The sequence below is a fragment of the Mastigoproctus giganteus genome, chromosome 2 (assembly GCF_048544385.1).
Source record: "Mastigoproctus giganteus isolate SK-2022 chromosome 2, ASM4854438v1, whole genome shotgun sequence".
NCBI lineage: Eukaryota > Metazoa > Arthropoda > Arachnida > Uropygi > Thelyphonidae > Mastigoproctus > Mastigoproctus giganteus.
The window spans coordinates 252,882,848-252,902,523 of NC_143576.1; the positions used below are offsets into that span (position 1 = coordinate 252,882,848).

Consider the following 19,676-nt stretch of genomic DNA (forward strand, 5'->3'; position numbering starts at 1 on the left):
GATGTTGTAGAGTGAACATCATCTTTAAGGGCACAAAAGGTGATATTGTTGTACACGTTGGCACTAATGATATTAAGAGTAGTAGACCGGCAGAATTACTTAACAAGTACAGGTCACTGTTGAAAAAAATCCGTGAATTAGGGTTGAATTTGAAAGTGTCTGCAATTCTGCCCAGACACGATAGGAGGGAGTATATGATGAGAGCCTTGTCGATCAATTTGGCCCTGGAACGTTTGTGCAAGGCTCAAGGCGGAGAATTTTTTTCAGCCTGCTCTGTACTTGTTAACAGAAGAGACTGCTTCTACAGGGATGGGATACACTTAAATAAAAAGGGTGCAAGAATATTTGCTGATGCTATTGATGCTATCGGCAGTCTTAGGTGGGTCGGAAAACTGCAAGCTTGGGGGGATACAAGGAGTAATAGATTAATAGTAGCCACTTGCAGAGATGAAAGTGATTCTTGCAATGTTTCTATTGGAATGAGTAGCAGCCTGGAAAACAAGATGCAGGGTATTTCAGAGACTGCTGGGAGTCATTGCAGTACAAGTAAACACATGGGCACATGGGTTGTGTTAGGGTAGCTAAGAATAGAAACAGGTGCATGTATACATGCACATACACCAATGCTAGGAGTTTGGTAAATAAATTTGGTGAATTTGAGGTATTGTTCGAAACATCAAAGGCAGATATTGTTGGGATATCAGAGACATGGTGTCACACAGATATAAGGAATGCAGAACTGCAATTTGGGGAGTACAATGTGTACAGGAAGGATAGACGGGATAGGAAGGGAGGAGGGGTTATGCTATTAATTAAGAAACATATAAAATCCAAGGAAGTGAAGCCAGTCGACATCGCTGGGCAGTGCAGTGTCGAGTCAGTTTGGTGTGACATAAGCATTGGGAGATCAAAATTGAGAGTAGGAGTGTGTTATAGACCTAATGACTCTGATGAGTACCATAAGAAATTGTACAGGGAAATAGTGGGCCAGTAAATCAGAGTCTTATAACAGGGGATTTTAATTTCCCAGATATTGACTGGAATTTGTGGGTTAGCATTAGCATTAGTAGAGGCATATGATGCAAGAAAGCAAGCTTATGCAGCATCAGCCAAAAAAAAAAAAAAAAACTCCACTCCCATTTCATCCCTCTGTTCGTTTGAAATACCTGTCCAGCTGAGCCTTAAATTTATTTAGGCTATCAATTTCCACAAAAAGGGATGGAAATCTGTTCCACCAACCAACTACCTGCTGGCTAAAGGCAAATTTCTGCACATCTGTCCTATGTCTGTCTTTCCTCAATTTGAATTTATGCCCTCTCAGGTGATTATTATGAGCAAGAGTAAGAATCCCATCGGCATTGAGCATACTCAAACCATTCAAGACTTTATTAGCATTAGCATTAGTAGAGGCATTTGATGCAAGAAAGCAAGCTTATGCAGCATCAGCCAAAAAAAAAAAAAAAAAAAAAATTAAGTAACATAAATAAATAAAAATAACCACTTCCACTTCACCCCTCTGTTCGTTCGAAATACCTGTCCAGCTGAGCCTTAAACTTATTTAGGCTATCAACTTCCACGACAAGGGATGGAAGTCTGTTCCACCCACCAACCACCCGCTGGCTAAAGGCAAATTTCCGCACATCTATCCTACATCTGTCTTTCCTCAATTTGAATTTATGCCCTCTCAGGTGATTTTTCTGAGCTAGAGGAAGAATCCCATCAGCATTGAGCATGCTCAAACCATTCAAGGCTTTGTACACCTCTATCAGATCACCCCGCTGGTGCCTAGTTTCCAGACACTGTAATTTGCAAAACTTAAGCCTTTCTTCGTAAGAGAACCCCTTTGTCCCATTCACCAATCTAGTTGCCCTTCTCTGTACTCGTTCCAGCAGCTCTACATCCTTCCTGAAATGAGGCCTCCAGGCCTGTATACAGTACTCTAGGTGTGGCCTGACCATTGCCTTATACAAGGGAATAATCACCTCCTTATCCCTGCTAGAAAAATTCCTATATATCATTGACAATACACCATGAGCTACTCTTGCAGCTCGTCTGCACTGCTCAGAGAACTTCATATCTGCCTGCACCACCACCCCCAGGTCCCTTTCATTCTCTACCACTGTCAGTGTAGTACCACAGAGTTGATACGTTGCTCTGGGGTTGCTGTTTCCCATATGTAGTACTTTACATTTGTCAATGTTAAACTTCATTTGCCACCTCGAAGCCCATCTGCTCAACCTTTCCAAATCCTGTTGCAGCAGCATAGTGTCAGTAGTGTCCTTGACAACCCTGCCAACCTTCGTATCGTCTGCAAACTTGGACATTAAGCCTGATATACCATCATCAATATCATTTATAAATACAGAAAACAATAAAGGCCCCAATACTGAACCCTGAGGGACTCCACTAATAACATTAGTCCACGATGAGCAGTGTCCATTGATTACCACTCTCTGTCTTCTCCCCCTCAACCACCCCTTTATCCATAGCAGCAACTTGCCTCCAATGCCACACTGCTCCAATTTGTGCAGCAGTCTTCCATGTGCAACAGTATCAAAAGCCTTTCTAAGATCCAAGTATATAATATCAAAGTTATTCCCTGCATCCAGTTCTTTTGTGACTGCATCATAGTATCCAATCAAATTGGTCAGGCAAGACTTCCCCTTAACAAAACCATGCTGTGTCCTAGCTATAACTGAAGTCTTGTCTAGATGATCCTGCAGTGCTTCTTTCACCAGTGCCTCCATTAATTTTCCGGGAACAGAAGTTAAACTCACAGGTCTATAATTACTTGTGTCAGCCTTTGATCCCCCTTTGTGAATTGGGGTCACATTTGCACATCTCCAGTCAATGGGTACCTCCCCTGAGTCCAAGGAAGCTCTCATAATTATGGCTAAGGGTTTGCTTACCTCCTTTGCTGCCTCCTTTAATATAACTGGATAGATCCCATCCACCCCAGGTGCCTTTCTTGTGTTTATCTTCAACAATTTCTCCTCCACTTTGCTCTCAGTTATTACAAGATTCTCTAGCTTACTGCTAGAGTTGAATACACCTCTGGCATTCCCCTCGCTGAATAACTCCTCATGTGTGAATGTCGATGCAAAATATTCATTTAGTTTGTTAGCTACCCGAGCAGGGTCATCAACAGTTGACCCATCGATCTCAAGTGGACCAATCTGATTCATCCCCTTCCTTCTAGAGTTTACATAAGTAAAGAACTCTTTGCTGTTTTTCTTCGCATCCCTTGCCAAGGATCTCTCGTAATCTGCCTTCGCCTGCCTAACCTCCTTTGTAACTTGGTTACAGATCAACTTGTATCTATCATAGGCGTCCGTGTCACGTGTTAATTTGTATGTATCCCATGCATTTTTCTTCTCTGCCATATGCCTCATTAGTTCATCTGACAACCATTTAGGCCTAAACCTTGAACAGTATTTCTTAGTTGGTATGTAAAGCCTAGTATACACCTCTATCAGATCACCTCGCCGGTGCCTAGTCTCCAGACACTGTAATTTGCAAAACTTAAGCCTTTCTTCGTAAGAGCAACCCTTTGTTCCATTCACTAATCTTGTTGCCCTTCTCTGTACTCATTCCAGCAGCTCTACATCCTTCTTCAAATGAGGCCTCCAGACCTGTATACAGTACTCAAGTTGTGGTCTGACCATTGCCTTATACATGGGAATAATCACCTCCTTATCCCTGATAGAAAAATTCCTGTATATCATTGACATGACACCACGAGCTACTCTTGCAGCCCGTCTGCAGTGCTGAGAAAACTTCATATCTGCCTGCACAATTACACCCAGGTCCTTTTCATTCTCTACCACTGTCAGTATAGTACCACAGAGTTGATTCATTGCTCTGGGGTTACTGTTTCCCATATGTAGTACTTTACATTTGTCAACCTTAAACTTCATTTGCCACCTCTCAGCCCATCTGCTCAACCTTTCCAGATCCTGTTGCAGCAGCATAGGGTTGGTCACTCACACAGTAGCAAGGCTTTTGTGCATTTATTGGATGATTGTTTCTACATCAGCATGTTCTGGAGGCTTCTAGAGGGAGTAATACTCTTGATCTGATTATTAGTAGCGATTCTTCATGCATTAAGAATCTGCAGATAAAGGAACCACTAGGTGGCAGTGATCACAGTGTGCTGAAGTGGGATTTACTCATAGAGGTAACTACCATCAGGAGTAAAGGGAAGGGTTTTTGCTTTTGTAAAGGCGACTACAGTGGTCTGATACAGTATTTAAATTTTATAAGGTGGGACCAACTGATGATGTTACCAACAGCAAATTCAAAATGGAAAGCATTCAAAGAATTTATCTTGAAAGCTACTAGGCTTTAAATACCAACTAAGAAATATTGTTCAAGGTTTAGGCTTAAATGGATGTTAGATGAACTAATGAGACATGGCAGAGAAGAAAAATGCATGAGATGCATATAAATTAATGGGTGACATGGAAGCCTATAATAGATATAAGCTGGTCTGTAACCAAGTCACAAAGGAGATTAGGCAGGCAAAAGCAGATTATGAGAAATCTTTGGCAAAGTATGCAAAGAAAAACAGCAAAGAGTTCTTGACCTATGTAAACTCTAGAAGGAAAGGGATGAATCAGATTGGTCCACTGGATATTGATGGTTCAACTGTTGATGATCCTGCTCAGGTGGCTAACAAACTAAATGAGTATTTTGCATCTACATTCACACATGAGCAGTTATTCAGGGAGGGGAATGCCAGAGGTGAATTAAACTCTGGAAGTGTGCTTGATGATTTTGTAATAACTGAGAGGAAAGTGGTGGAGAAATAGTTGAAGATAAACATAAAAAAGGCACCCGGGGTGGATGGGATCAGTCCAGCTATATTACAGGAGGCATCAAAAGAAGTAAGCAAACTCATAGCCATAATTATGAGAGCTTCTTTGGACTTAGGGGGAGGTAACCATGGACTGGAGATGTGCAGATGTGACCCCAATTCGCAAAGGAGGATCAAAGGGCAACACAAGTAATTATAGACCTGTTAGTTTAACTTCTGTTCCAGGAAAATTAATGGAGGCACTGGTTAAAGAAGCACTGCAGGATCATCTAAACAAGACTTCACTTATAGCTCGGACACAGCATGGTTTTGTTACGGGAAAGTCTTGCCTGACCAATTTGATTGGATACTATGATGCGGTCACAAAGGAACTGGATGCAGCGAATTACTTTGATATCATATATTTGGTTCTTAGAAAGACTTTTGATACTGTTGCACATGGAAGACTGTTGAACAAATTGGAGCAGTGTGGCATTGGAGGCAAATTGCTGCTATGGATAAAGGGATGGTTGAGTGGGTGAAGACAGATAGTGGTAATCAATGGACACTGCTCATTGTGGACTAATGTTATTGGTGGAGTCCCTCGGGATTCAGTGTTGGATCCATTGTTGTTTTCTGTATTTATGAATGATATTGATGATGGTATATCAAGCTTAATGTCGAAGTTTGTAGATGATACGAAGGTTGGCAGGGTTGTTAAGGTCACTAATGACAGTATGCTGCTGCAACAGGATCTAGAAAAGTTCAGCAGATGGGCTGAGAGGTGGCAAATGTGTTTAACATTGACAAATGTAAAGTGCTACATATGGGAAGCAGTAACCCCAGAGCAACGTATAAATTCTGTGGTACTACACTGACAGTGGTAAACAGCGAAAAGGACCTGGGACCTTTTCGTTCATTTTCATAATTGTGCAGGCAGATATGAAGTTTTCTGAGCAGTGCAGACGGTCTGCAAGAGTAGCTCATCTTGTCATGATATACAGGAATTTTTCTAGCAGATATAATGAGGTGATTATCCCCTTGTATAAGGCAATGGTCAGGCCACACCTTGTGTACTGTATACAGGTCTGGAGACCTCATTGCAGTGATCAGGCCACACCTTGTGTACTGTATACAGGTCTGGAGGCCTCATTTTAAGAAGGATGTAGAGCTGTTGGAATGAGTACAGAGTAGGGCAACAAGGTTATTGAATAGAACAAAGGGTTGCTTATACGAAGAAAGGCTTAAGTTTTGCAAATTACAGTGTCTGGAAACTTGGACACATGCAAGGTGATCTGATTGAGGTGCATAAAGCCTTGAATAGTGTGAGCATGCTCAGTGCTGATGGGATTCTTCCTCTTGCTCAGAATAATCACCTGAGAGGGCATAAATTGAAATTGAGGAAAGACAGATGCAGGATAGATGTGCAGAAGTTTGCCTTTAGCCAGCGGGTAGTTGGTTGGTGGAACACACTTCCATCCCTTGTTGTGGAAGTTGATAGCCTAAATAAATTTAAGGCTGAGCTGGACAGGTATTTTGAACGAATAGAGGGGTGAAATGGGAGGTTTTTTTTTTTTTTTGGCTGATGCTGCATAAGCTTGCTTTCTTGCATCATATGCCTCTACTAATGCTAATGCATTGTGAAGATATACCAGTACAGTAACAATCACATCTCATTCACTATACTAGTTTTGTTGTTGTTGGGTGAATCCATTTTTAGGATATTCACTAAATTTATAAATTAATTTTTCTCATTGACATGGACTTGTTAATTTTTTTTTTTTTTTTTTTTTTATATGGGCAGGGTTTATCCCTGATGATATCCTCGATTAACTTTTGTAACAGTAGACCTATCATAAATGCTATATTTTTTATTCCTTTTTACTTTATTCTGTGTTCCAGATTTCGTACTGGACCTGGGGTAATTACTACAAAAGCTCCTTCTGATGTTGAGAACCTCATCCTTGTTCTCAATGGCCGTAGTGAAGATAAGGTGGCCTTTGCGAAGATGTGGTTAGAGTACTTACCTCAGTTCAAGCAACTGCAAAATGTTGCCTTACTTCTTTTGGGCAATGAACAGTGTCAAAATGACTGGATCCTTCCATATATGGCCTTTAATGGGGGCCGTGTGAACTTTACATTCCTAGTTTATGATAGTCCTTTGGTGGACAACGTCCATTTTTTTCAGTGGCCACTTGGAGTAGCAACGTAAGTCAACCTTTTTTAAACAGAAGTAGTTTTAATTCTTTTATAATTTTATTTTACAATTTGTTAATCTGAAGCACCTTTAAAATTTTCACATAATAATCTGTTAATTGTCATGTGTAAGAACATGATAATTAATAGATTACTTGTTTTCTTGTTTTCATTTACCATTAAAACATTCTATAATTTCATCATTACAATAGTCTTATATTGTAAAATAACAAGAAAAACACATATTCAACAGATAAAAGGTATAATTAGCAACTATAAAAATTTAATGCATTTGAGTAAATTTTTTCATTTTACTTTTAGACAAAATACTGATAATAAATTATAATTTTTTTCTTTTTAAAGTTTTCTAAATTATGTATATACAAATTTCATCTAAATTGAATAAAATGGTTTTATAGTGACTCAAAAAGGTTAACCACAAGTTACAGCAAAAATTTTATTAGAATCATAGTGCATTAGTATGGTGCATAGATTGAGAAACAAGATAATTGCCGACTTGTTGATAATTGCACTTTAATTTCTGTAGATTATAATTTTGAGGAAATACAATGCTACTCCGAAACTAATGCCTTAAAATTTTTTTCCCCATTATGTGTGTTGTATTCAAAATGTAATGGTATTACATAAAAATTTAAACATTACTGCCAGTATCTGCAAGTTTCAACACTGCATGCCAGGTTGCAGGGCAGTGGTGAGTTATTGAGTTCCTGAATGCAGAGAACGTTGTGCCCATTGAGATTCATTAGTTTTAAAAACATTTATAGGGATATGACAGGTGATGTGAGTAGATTTAGGCATGTCAGTGATGGTAATATTGGTTTGAAAGATATGCTAAGGTCAGCCCATCCTTGCACTGCAGCAACAACACAAAATTAAGAGAGAGCAGATAAACTGATTTGCGCCAAATGAATTAAGACCATAAAAAGAAATATAGGAAAACCACCAGATTAGTGACATCATTGGTTATAGATCTCTTACCTGATCAGTGTTAGAATTATGTATAGTACTTTCATTACATTTGCAAGCATATCTCTCCACCATGAAGCACATTCTTTACAATGACTGTTCTAAAAGAAAAGTAACACCTTTAATTTTTTCAAATCTTATTTGCTTGTCAAAACAAAAATTACACAAAAATGACTGGTGACATGGCCACTGTTTTTCCACAGTTTCCATGTGTGTTAAGACACTTTACCCTGGTGTGAAATAAGTACATATGTTCATCATGAACATATCACATCAGTGTTGGGTCCGTTGTTGTTTTCGGTGTTTATGAATGATATTGATGATGGGATATCAAGTTTAATGTCTAAGTTTGCAGATGATACAAAGGTTGGCAGGGTCGTTAAGGACACTACTGACGCTATGCTGCTGCAACAGGATCTGGAAAGGTTGAACAGATGGGCTGAGAGGTGGCAAATGAAGTTTAACATTGACAAATGTAAAGTACTACATATGGGTAACAGTAACCCCAGAGCAATGTATCAACTCTGCGGTACTACACTGACAGTGGTGGAGAATGAAAAGGACCTGGGGATAATTGTGCAGGCAGATATGAAGTTCTCTGAGCAGTGCAGACGAGCTGCAAGAGTAGCTCATGGTGTCTTGTCAATGATAAAGAGGAATTTTTCTAGCAGGGATAAGGAGGTGATTATTCCCTTGTATAAGGCAATGGTTAGGCCACATCTTGAGTACTGTATACAGGTCTGGAGGCCTCATTTCAGGAAGGATGTGGAGCTGCTGGAACGGGTACAGAGAAGGGCAACAAGATTAGTGAATGGAACAAAGGGTTGCTCTTACGAAGAAAGGCTTAAGTTTTGCAAATTACAGAGTCTGGAGACTAGGCACCGGAGAGGTGATCTGATAGAGGTGTATAAGGCTTTGAATGGTTTGAGCATGCTCAATGCCAATGGGATTCTTCATCTTGCTCAGAATAATCAGCTCAGAGGGCATAAATTCAAATTGAGGAAGGACGGATGTCGGATAGATGTGCGGAAATTTGCCTTTGGCCAGCGGGTGGTTGGTTGGTGGAACCGACTTCCATCACTTGTTGTTGAAGTTGATAGCCTAAACAAATTTAAAGCTCAACTGGACAGGTATTTCGAACGAACGGAGGGGTGAAATGGGAGTGGTGTGTGTTTTTTTTTTTGGCTGATGCTGAATAAGCTTGCTTTCTTGCATCATATGCCTCTACTAATGCTAATGCTAATGCTAATGCTAAATCACTTTGAGACCTAGCATACAGCTTTTCTGAATTCAGAGTTATCATGCACAGTTCTACAGTTAAGAATATTAGCAACACCAGTGTGTGTGCGTGTGTGCGTACTACCTATCTAATATCTCCTGGGACCACCTTTTGCCTGTGATATAGTCTATATACATCTTGACATGGACTCCACAAGATGTTTTAGGGTGTCCTGGTAGTGCTACCTGTTTGTTGCACACTGTGTCCAGTAATGCCCGCACGTTGTCAGGTGGATGGTCATTGCATCAAATGTCCTTTTCTAGTAGGTCCTAAACATGCTCATTTCAGTTGAGGTTGGGTGAGTTGGGCAGCCATGAAAAGGCAGAGAATTCATTGTCGTGTTCCTGAAACCAGTTAGCAATCTGCTGAGTCTTGGGGCATGGCATGTTGTCTTGTTGATAAATGCCGGAGTTGTCTGGATACACTGTCATCACAAAGGGGGTGTACTTGGTTGGCAACAGTTGAAAGGTAGGCATTCCCATCGAGCCATTGATTAAAAGTGATCAGAGGACCCTAGGCATGCCACAGAAACAGTTCAAAACCATCACACCACCACCTCCAACCTGCCAAATACTAACAGTGCATCCAGAAAGCAATGCACTAACATTGCTTTCTTCATATGCAGATATACCCATTAGCATGATAGAGTTGGAAACTGGATTTATCAAACCACGTGACAGATTTTCATATGGTGGTGGTGCTGATGTGCCCATGAAAGGTGCAATTTCTTTTGTCTCATAGCGAGCATGGGTATCTGTGATGGCTGTTGACTGTCATAGCCTACACATTAATGCCCAGTGCATAGTCCACATGGATATTGGTCTTGCTCTTTCTATATTGTATTGGGTGGTTAGATGGGCTGCTGTGCTGTATTGCTGTTATTTTATGAGACAAGACATAATGGTGAGTCATGAAGTGCCCTTGGTGAGTGCATTGACGACTGCACGTGGCTGTCCCACATGTCACCTCTGGCTGGTTGTTCAACCACTGTTGAGCCAGTCATGGTAGATTTGTGATGGCACAGAACTGGGATGCTTACTTAGCCATTGTTGAGATACTGGCATCTGCATGCCTTGCCCCCACAATCGTTTCACGTTTGAAGTCAAAAAGATTTCGACACCGACCCATTCTTCCTTGCAAACACTCAAAAACTGATTGCTGCATATAAAAACTGCAATCTTATATTTAGCCATTTCCAACTTTCAGCCTTCATCAGTGTCAGAGATGACTAGTCCATTCCCACACATGGAGGCGTTGTTAATGCAAAGTGAACTCAGCTTATATATCATTGTTGACTTACCTAACTCATTTGCCCATGCTGCCTTAGAGAGTTGCAGGAAACTTTACAATAGTCATGTTTAATAATTATGCTAATTACTATTAATACTATTAATTTTATTAACACAGTTTATACTATCACAAATTTTCTTTTTCTCTTGCTCTCTGAAGCTTCGAATGTGGCTTCAGAAAAAATTTCCCAAAATGAGAAATTTACTATGAATGCAGTAGTAAATTATTGCATACAGCTAGGCCTCGCATAACACAAGTTCGATTAATGCGATATTCAGTTAACGCTATTTGAAAAATGATACCACTTTTCACTTTACACAATGCAAATTTCCAGTTAACGCGATCTTTTTTTTTTATGCGATAGTTGAAAAAGATTTGAATCGCACATTAAGCTTACCGCGAGTCATATGGTCAATAAAGAAACATTTGCCTGCTGCCAACCTCGGTGTGTTCCATCAACCATTGGAAGAAGACGTGTTTGTCTCCTGCTAATAAAGTCAATGCAGACTTGCATTTAAAAATTCAAATTTTCAAATTAAAAATTCAAATTTTTAAATGAGCCAGATGAAAATGTTACCGCGAAGGAGATAACGGTAAAAGAATTAGATGAAATCTTTCGTATCGCATAGAACCTCAAACAAAAGGTTTGATGTTCTCTGCGATATTTATTTCGCCAGGGCACAGAGAAGATTGTTGTCGGCTATCGGAAATTGATTGATGAAAAGAGAAAGTCAACACTGTTCAAATATTTCCGCAACAGTAATTTCTTCATTGTGTATTTTATGTCAGAGATTCCCAAAGTTTCTCGGTTCACGGCGCCTTTAATGTCTCAGTAATTTTTTCAAGGTGCACCCAGACCAAAAGAAATATCTAAGTTTCGTTTAGTAGTTAGGTCCAAACAACTTAATAAGAAATGCTGAAACTGTGAACTACCTTGAGCTAGTAGTTCGTGCGGTGTCCGACAGATGTCGAGTATCGCTGTGTTTCCCTCGAAAATTTAAAATATTCCGCGGCGCACAGTTTTAGAACCGCTGTTTTATGCAATAAACATTTAATTCCATAATTATTTTCATTATCTTTTACATTATATACAGTTAAAAAGTTATTTAAAAGGTATTTTTAAAATTCTTTATGGACATTCCAGAAGGTCAAGGACCAATTATAATTTTTCCTATTGGTTATGATATTCGATTAACGCGTTTCCATTTTGCACGATGCGCTCACGGGACGAATTAATCGAATTAATCGAGGCCCGCCTGTAGTCTTTGAATACCCTTTGAAGATCTCTATATTTTTTACTAACAGAAGATCCATAATGTATTAGATTTTAAACATCTAGTAAGGGTTAGCATGGTTTAAAATTTTTTCACTCAAGCCTTTTTTGATAAAAGGGCTTGACCTTATAATACAATCCACCCTGCAATCAGTTCATGGATATTGTTAATATGTGATGAAAGATTTCACATCTAGTTGAAATGTTGTATTACCTCCTTAAATAAAAATTATATTGTTATCATCCATTTTGCATATAAGTTGTAATAATATATTATTGCATGTAACTGCACATGAATAACATACCTAAATGAATTTATTAAAAGATAAAAATGCAGGAATGTATTGGATTTGTCGTATTATGATTTTAATTTCACAGATATAGAGGCTTCCCCAAAGTGGATCCAAAAAAAGCAGACCTCGAGTCTACTCGTCCATTTATGTGCAACTTCCTTGGAACTGTATACCCTGATTCCTCTCGAAAGCATCTTTTGGAAGTGATCGAAAACAATAATTTAAGTCATTTCTGTTTTATAAAAGTTAGGCATGAGTAAGTAACTATTCTCAGATCATAGATTTTTTAATGCAGCCAGTAATTTGAATGCTATTTTTTCCCTTAAAGCTTTTTTATATACACTCAGTGATCACTGAATTGTGACTACCCCATCCGTAATGGGCTATGTCTGGCAATATAAAAAGTCAAACAGCTTTGTACTCTATAGCAGCAGTAATTTACATCTGGTAGTGCAAGTCAAAGTGATAAAGTAACAGTTATGGGATATAGTGAAGTTATCATGGAGTTTCAAAAGGGCATGATTGTGGGAGCTCATGTGTGGAGTGCTTTCATATTGGAAATGGCACGTCTTGTCATTTGCTCATGGCCAACTGTGGTTTAGGTGTACAAAGAATGGTGTCAAACAGGTCGAATCACCAACAGAACTGTAAATAATTACTCAAGGTGGATGTTCACGGTGAGTGAAAGGTGCAGCATGTTGTACAGGCTCAATGGCAGGTCACTATGCAACAGTTGACATTATAACGCAATATGGGGAATGCAAGAACAATATCCCAAATGATGAGGTGTTGCACACTCAGATGTTTGGGGTTCCACAGTATATGACCTAACAGACACCTTAAATATCACTGATCATCATTGATGATGAATGTTGGTGGTGTCAACAACACTCTGGTTGGACACTGATGGATTGGAAACAAGTGTGCTGGTCAAATGAGTCCAAATACCTGGTGCAACACATCAGTGGATGTCTTTGTGGCCCAAGAAACACAAGTCCATGGACCAATTGTGCATGGTGCCCACTATCCAGGCAGGTGGCATGCCAGCATGGCTGCAGAGACCTACAGATTTCAGACATCTAGTGGAGTCAATGCGTAGGTGAATAGCAGATGTTATCTGTGCAACTGGTGGCCCAACATTATATTAGGTGGGCGGTCATAATTTAGTGATCACTGAGTGTACAAGTATATATATATATATATATATATTTATGAAACCCCAAATACAAAAAGGTATGTTAGAACCAATAGTACTTAGTACCACAGAAATTTAGACTTAAATTTCTGTATATTGTAATTTTCGGGAAAACATGTGAAGATTGTGAAGGGAGGTTGTTCCGAAGAACAGAAGTAGATGGGAGAAGTGAGGAAGAGAGAATATTAGTTCTGTGAATTTGGAGTTGGATGGTGATTGGTTGTTGAATAGTTGAGGCACATGTTCAGACTGGTTGGCAGAGAGCAGTGGAATTACAGATGCCATGTATGTTTCTCTGGTAGTGCATTATTTTAAAACAGATTGCCTCACCAAAAAATTAATTGGCCATTTGTTTAAAAAAATGAGACATTGCTATGGCTTTCAGGACCAACTCCCTTATCAGATACTAGGCAGTCTTTAGTAACAACACTCAAATAAAACGGTTTTAAAGAAGTTGTTTGATGTGCAGCACCACCACATGGTATTTTAAATCAGATCTGAAAAGTTGTTCTAATATACTAGCTGAAGCTATCTGTTTTGTCCCTAGAAAGTACCTGCTGTGTGATAAAAAAGTTCTAAATCCATAAACACTAGTATGAGGGTGCTTTAAATTTTCCCGGGTAAGAATTTTTGACCCAGTCCACCTCTGTCTATCAATATTGCTTTTCTTTTTCTCTCTGAATCTGTATTGTCTTCACCAGGATGCTTCCTTTTCATACCTTTTAAGTATTTTACTCATTTTTAGGGAATAAAGCACAGTTACAAAATGGATAACCTGATGAAAGGTGTAAACCCTTTCACACCTTAAACACCTTTCATCAGTATAACCTGATGAAAGGTGTTTAAGGGCTTGAAAGCTTTGAATAAATTAAATTCTGAGGAAACTTTTATGTTTATTAACATGGCACACAAAAGCGGAAATAAATTTAAATTGAGAGGGGAATAATGGTAAACTAGACCTCTGAAAAATTTCCTTTAGTTAAAGAGTTATTGACTGTTGGAATAGACTGTGGAAATTGGGGATGATGAGTTCCACTATGATATGTAGTGGTAGTAGTAGTAGTAATGGCAAATGATGCAAGAAAGCAAGCTTATATAACAGTAGCCAAAAAAAAAAAAAAAAAACAGTTCACCTATCCATACCCTCCAAGAATTTGTCTAGTTCTCCTTTGAATTTATTCAACCTATCTGCTTCCACAATAGATGGTAGCCTGTTTCAACAGTCAATCACCCACTGGCTGAAGACAAACTTCTACACATTTATACTGGAACTGGATCTCAAATTGAATTTATGCATATGTATAAATGTATTTAGGGAAGATAGAAAGGGGTGGAGGGTCATGCTTCTTATCAAAATCAGCCTGAGCACAAAAAGAGCTTTTGCTGAGTCTGAAGTTAACTTCCAACTAACTCACTCTACACAGATTCTATGCCAGCATAGAATTTGTGTAGAGTGAGTTAGTTGGAAGCAAAAAAAGATAAAATAAATAAATAAATTTTCTGTTTATACTCCGGCACGACAACCAAGTCAGTGGAGTTTACAATAAATCGTCAATACAAATATTTATCGTATTTAGTAGTCACGGGCTTGAACCCCGGTCCACTCAAGGAACGTGTGCTATGCACTCTCGCTCCTGACCACTGGGCTACCAGACCAGAAGATTGTGAAGAATATGACGAGAGTCTTTATATGCAGATGGAATGGACAAGCAAGCATGAATGTCTTATTATGGGTGACTTGAATCTTCTCCAGATTGATTGGAATAAGTGGGAGGGGAAAACAACCATGGGGAAAATTTTTTTTAAATAAACTAGATGATTATTATTTGTACTAGCATGTTAGAGAAAGTACTTGGGGTGAGAATATACTTGACCTCATCATTACTAATGAATCAGATGACATCATAGGAATTAAAGTACAGGAACCATTGACAGGAAGTAATCATGCAATCATCAATTGGAAATGTTGTAGTGGTTAAAAGTAAAGGCACAGGTTTTAACTTCAGAGGAGGGGACTTTGACAATTGAAGGTGCTATATGACATTTGTTAATTGGGTGGATTGCCAAGGGATGGCAAATATATTTGAATTATGGAATACTATTAAAGAAAAAATCACAGAAGCCATGAATGCATTCATATCTTTAAGAAAATATTGCAGGAGGAGGATGCCGAAAGCATTGGCTAAGAGAGCAAAGAATGGGGATAAGGAACTTTTCCTGTATGTGAATACAATGAAGAAGAAGAAAGCCAATCAGATCGGACCCTTGTGCACTGGGTGTGGGAAAGCCTTAAATAACTCAGCTGATGTGGATGAATTGAATAGGTACTTTGCATCGGTCTTTACTGATGAAAGACCTTCATGATGAGAAGAGGCTGAGCTGTATGAAATTAGTGATGTCATAATTGCAGATGGTTTTTTTATTGGAAAAACTTTTGAGCATAAAGGCAAGTAAGGCTCCCGAAGTTGATAGCCTATATCCTGTAGTTTTGAGGGAGAGCACCAAGGAGAGTATTGAACCACTTAGGTTAATTATGAGGGCATCTGTGGACTTGGGGGGAGATTCCTTTGGATTGGAGAAGCCTTTATGTACTGGCAACATATTGCCAGTACATAAAGGCAGTTCTAAAAGTGAAGTTGGTAACTACAGACTGGTTAGTCTGACTTCAGTGGTAGGAAATATCTTAGAGGCAATGATTAAGAGTGAAATACAAGAACATTTAGGTAGATATAGCATTCTGAAGGACACACAACATGGTTTTGTCAAAGGAAAATCACAACATGGTTTTGTCAAAGGAAAATCACAACATGGTTTTGTTAAAGGGAATTCTTCCTTTTGAAAGGGTCCAAAGACTGGAAAAATGCATGGTCATGCATTTTGCCAAAAGGGCAACCATACAAGGAAAGACTGCGTATATTTGGGCTGCAGAGTTTAGCAACTAGGCACTTCAGAAGTGATCTGATTGAGGTTTATAAGGCTCTGAGAGGGATTAGTAAAATGAATGAAGGTGGAATTCTTACTGTTATAAAGGATTCCAGGACTAGGGGTCATAAATTAAAATTACAGGGGTTGAGGTTTAGATTGGATTGTAGGAAGTTTTCTTTTAGCCAGTGAGTTGTTGATTGCTGGAACAAGTTTTCCTTGCAGCTACATAGTTTGAAGAAATTCAGAGGTCAACTGGATAGTTACTTGTGTGAGGAGGGAAGCATATAATTTGTATTTTCTTATCTATTTGGTGTTTTTTTTTGCTAGTGCAGCTAAAGTCTGTGCCTTCCTTGTACTATATGGCAAATACTATTATTATTACTCCCACTTACCCATGTGGTGGTTTGAAGTTTAAACTTATTCAAACTATCCACTTCTACAACACCTAATGGAAGTTTATTCCAACAGTGAATTACTCTTCTTGCTGAAAGCAAACTTTCACACATCTATCTATTGCCATCCTTTTCCAATTTGTTTATGTCCCTTTGTACGTGCGTGTGTGTGTGTTGTTTGAGAAACAGTAAAGATGGCATTTAGTTTACTCGATCCTAAAGCCTTACATACTAATATTGGGTTGTACAAAAGCATAATTTTAATATGCAGTAAGTTCACAAGAAATGTAAAGATGGAATCATCATAATAACATCTCATATTATGAAATCCTTCACAATGAGTTGCCTAGTCATGCATGTTTGAATGAATAGTGCTGTTGTTATTGCTTTTTGTGCACTAAGTATATGGTTAAAAGAATCAATGTAAAGACTAAAATTTCATTTTACACGTGAGTGACTAAAAATATAAAGGCAGTTTTGCTTTTAAAGAAAACATTAGAGGGAAAATGTTTTTAGATGCTTATACATTCAATAGCTTCAACATGTCTGTTCAGTATCCACCTGACTACATGACTTCAAGTTCTAATGAATGGACCTTCAGAAAATTTCATATTTGGCTCTTTTAGAAACATTTGTTTGGCCATTCTAAATTTCATTAGAATTGGATAAATAGAAAACAAAACTTATTTTTTTAGTACATATCTCAGGGTTATATGTTTATTTATTTTAAGGATATCTTGGATTATATTCAGAGGATTTTATTTAAAGTTGATAGCACAACTATTTAAAGTGATGCCACACAAAATAATTAAATAAAAATCATTCCAAAAATTATTAAAAATTAAAAAATTTTAAAAATTAAATGTTCTTGAAATTTAATGCAATATGTGAATTATTTGACTTGTTTAAAATGTCCAAAATGCTAAATATCCAAAAGAGCAAGATCAGATGATGGGAGAGGGGAAGTTATATTCAAAGTTTTGCAATAATACCAGTAGTAGTTTCACAGGCTCAATGTCTTTTCAGATGAAGTATATATTTTCTATCTGAAAATATATACTTTATCACACTTAGCCTCTATCCTTTTATAGATTTCTGAAGGGGTTATGCTTTTAGAAATCTATAGAAAAATAAATCATAAAGAATAAATTTAATCCCTTCAGCTTTTTAAAAATAAATTACTGAACAGTGTTCACTCTTGGTGTAATCTTGTAAGAAAGACACTATTTTTATAAATAAACTGTTCATGCTACATGCCAATGCAGCAAATTCTAAAAATTTACTTTGGAACATTGTTTATTAGTTATTTCATTACTGAAAAAAAAAATAAAAATTAATGCATTTTAATGACCATAAATTTTAATTATATAAATTGTACATTGTCATTATTACTAGTTTTATTAAAGTTTTTTTTTTTTTAGATGGCAGCCCCAAGAAACAAAAGATACATTAGACACTTACGTCCAAAGTCTCCGACTTAGTGATCTCACACTGAGTCCTGTAGGTATGAACACAGAATGTTATCGTATCTATGAAGCAATGTCGTTTGGTTCTGTGCCAGTGGTAGAAGATATAATGACTCCGGGTAATTGTGCTAATCGGGACAAAAATTTTGTAGTTGCTACTCCATTACGCTTATTCAAATTATTGGATGCACCCATTATCTATATCAAAAATTGGTCAGAGCTTCCTAAATTAATTCATCAAGAAAAACTACTTTCCCAAGAGGAAAAGGTGGCCAGGAGGATTAAGGTGATACAGTGGTATGAAAATTTCAAGGTTCATATACGAGAACATTTAATATATATTTTGAAGGAAAAATTTTTCAAGATTAAAAGGTGACTTATTGTTTATAGTGAGTATCAAATATGAAGGAAACTGTTGTTGGAAATTAATTCATATTACCTGGGAATCAAACAGCATTTAAGGTAATTGGTTTACTGTTGGTATACTAGATTAGTATATTATTTATGTGAAAATGTGATGAAAATGTATTTTTTTATCATGTGTTAAATAGAATATATAATTAATCATGTGTTTAGAGACCCATGATTCTTTTAAATTTGTTGTACAAGAAAAATAATTTATTTTAGAAATATAGCTAATGAAATATGTCCATGCATTTTTAGTCATGTGTAGATAGCAAAGAACTAAAAATCTTTTTATAATTATTTATCAAATTAATGAGAGTATGTATGAATCAACAAATTGCTTTCTGAGAAGTCCAAGAGTAACCTCCGCTCCTTTTGTGTGGTCCATGTCATTTTCACTTTAATATTCCATCCTTGATTATGTGAACAATAAGGAAATAAGGAATGTTTTTTTGTTTATTTATTATGCTACAGTTAAATATCTTTTTCTGTGAAACATTGATTAAAATGTTAAATTGAACGAAAAACTGATATATTATTTTCTTTATTGTAATTGATGTTTCCAATATGCGCATTTGATAACTTAACTCTTTACTTAATATAAAGTTACTTAATATAGGTACATTGCTGTGAAGGCAGAATCTACACATTAGAAGGGAAAGCTTCATATCAAAGAATCTTTCTAATGAGAAGAGATATAACTTATGTAAGATAGCTTCATGTTATATTCATGTTATTTCTTCATAATATCATATATTATGATTTCTAGAGAGAAAGAAAAGAATATATATAATTATCCATGAACAAATAAATGAACTTTCTTGCATTAGTATATTATGTCAAAAAACAAACATTGATTGCATGAGCAATAAAACATGCTATATAAATGATATAGACATTAAAGAAATACGGCCGCTCCCCGACTTACATAAGAGTTGCGTTCCGCAGAACTCTAAGTAAGTTGAATTTTACATAAATCAGAATTTCCCTAAATGCTTATGCAGCACTTACAACTGTGTACGCTGAATTTGATTGAAGCAAAAAAGAAATGTTCGATGAACATGTAAATAGAATTATTTATTCAATTTTTTTATCTCAGGAAAAATTACAAAAGTGTACAAAATTACCAAAATTTCAAAATTATAAAATTACAAAAAGGGAGAGGAGATGGCATAATGTC

General features: G+C 37.3%; 1 protein-coding gene across 1 annotated transcript in view; it reads left to right on the forward strand.

Moving 5' to 3' along the window:
• The window catches only part of LOC150090386 (ribitol-5-phosphate xylosyltransferase 1-like), an 86,856-nt gene extending 68,389 nt beyond the window's left edge, over positions 1 to 18,467 (forward strand). Inside the window, exons 4-6 of the mRNA XM_090390296.1 lie at positions 6,698 to 7,003; positions 12,199 to 12,369; positions 18,047 to 18,467. Of these exons, the coding sequence (XP_090246422.1) occupies positions 6,698 to 7,003; positions 12,199 to 12,369; positions 18,047 to 18,467 (898 nt within the window). The remainder of the gene's footprint in view (positions 1 to 6,697; positions 7,004 to 12,198; positions 12,370 to 18,046) is intronic.
• The last annotated feature ends 1,209 nt before the right edge of the window (positions 18,468 to 19,676 follow it).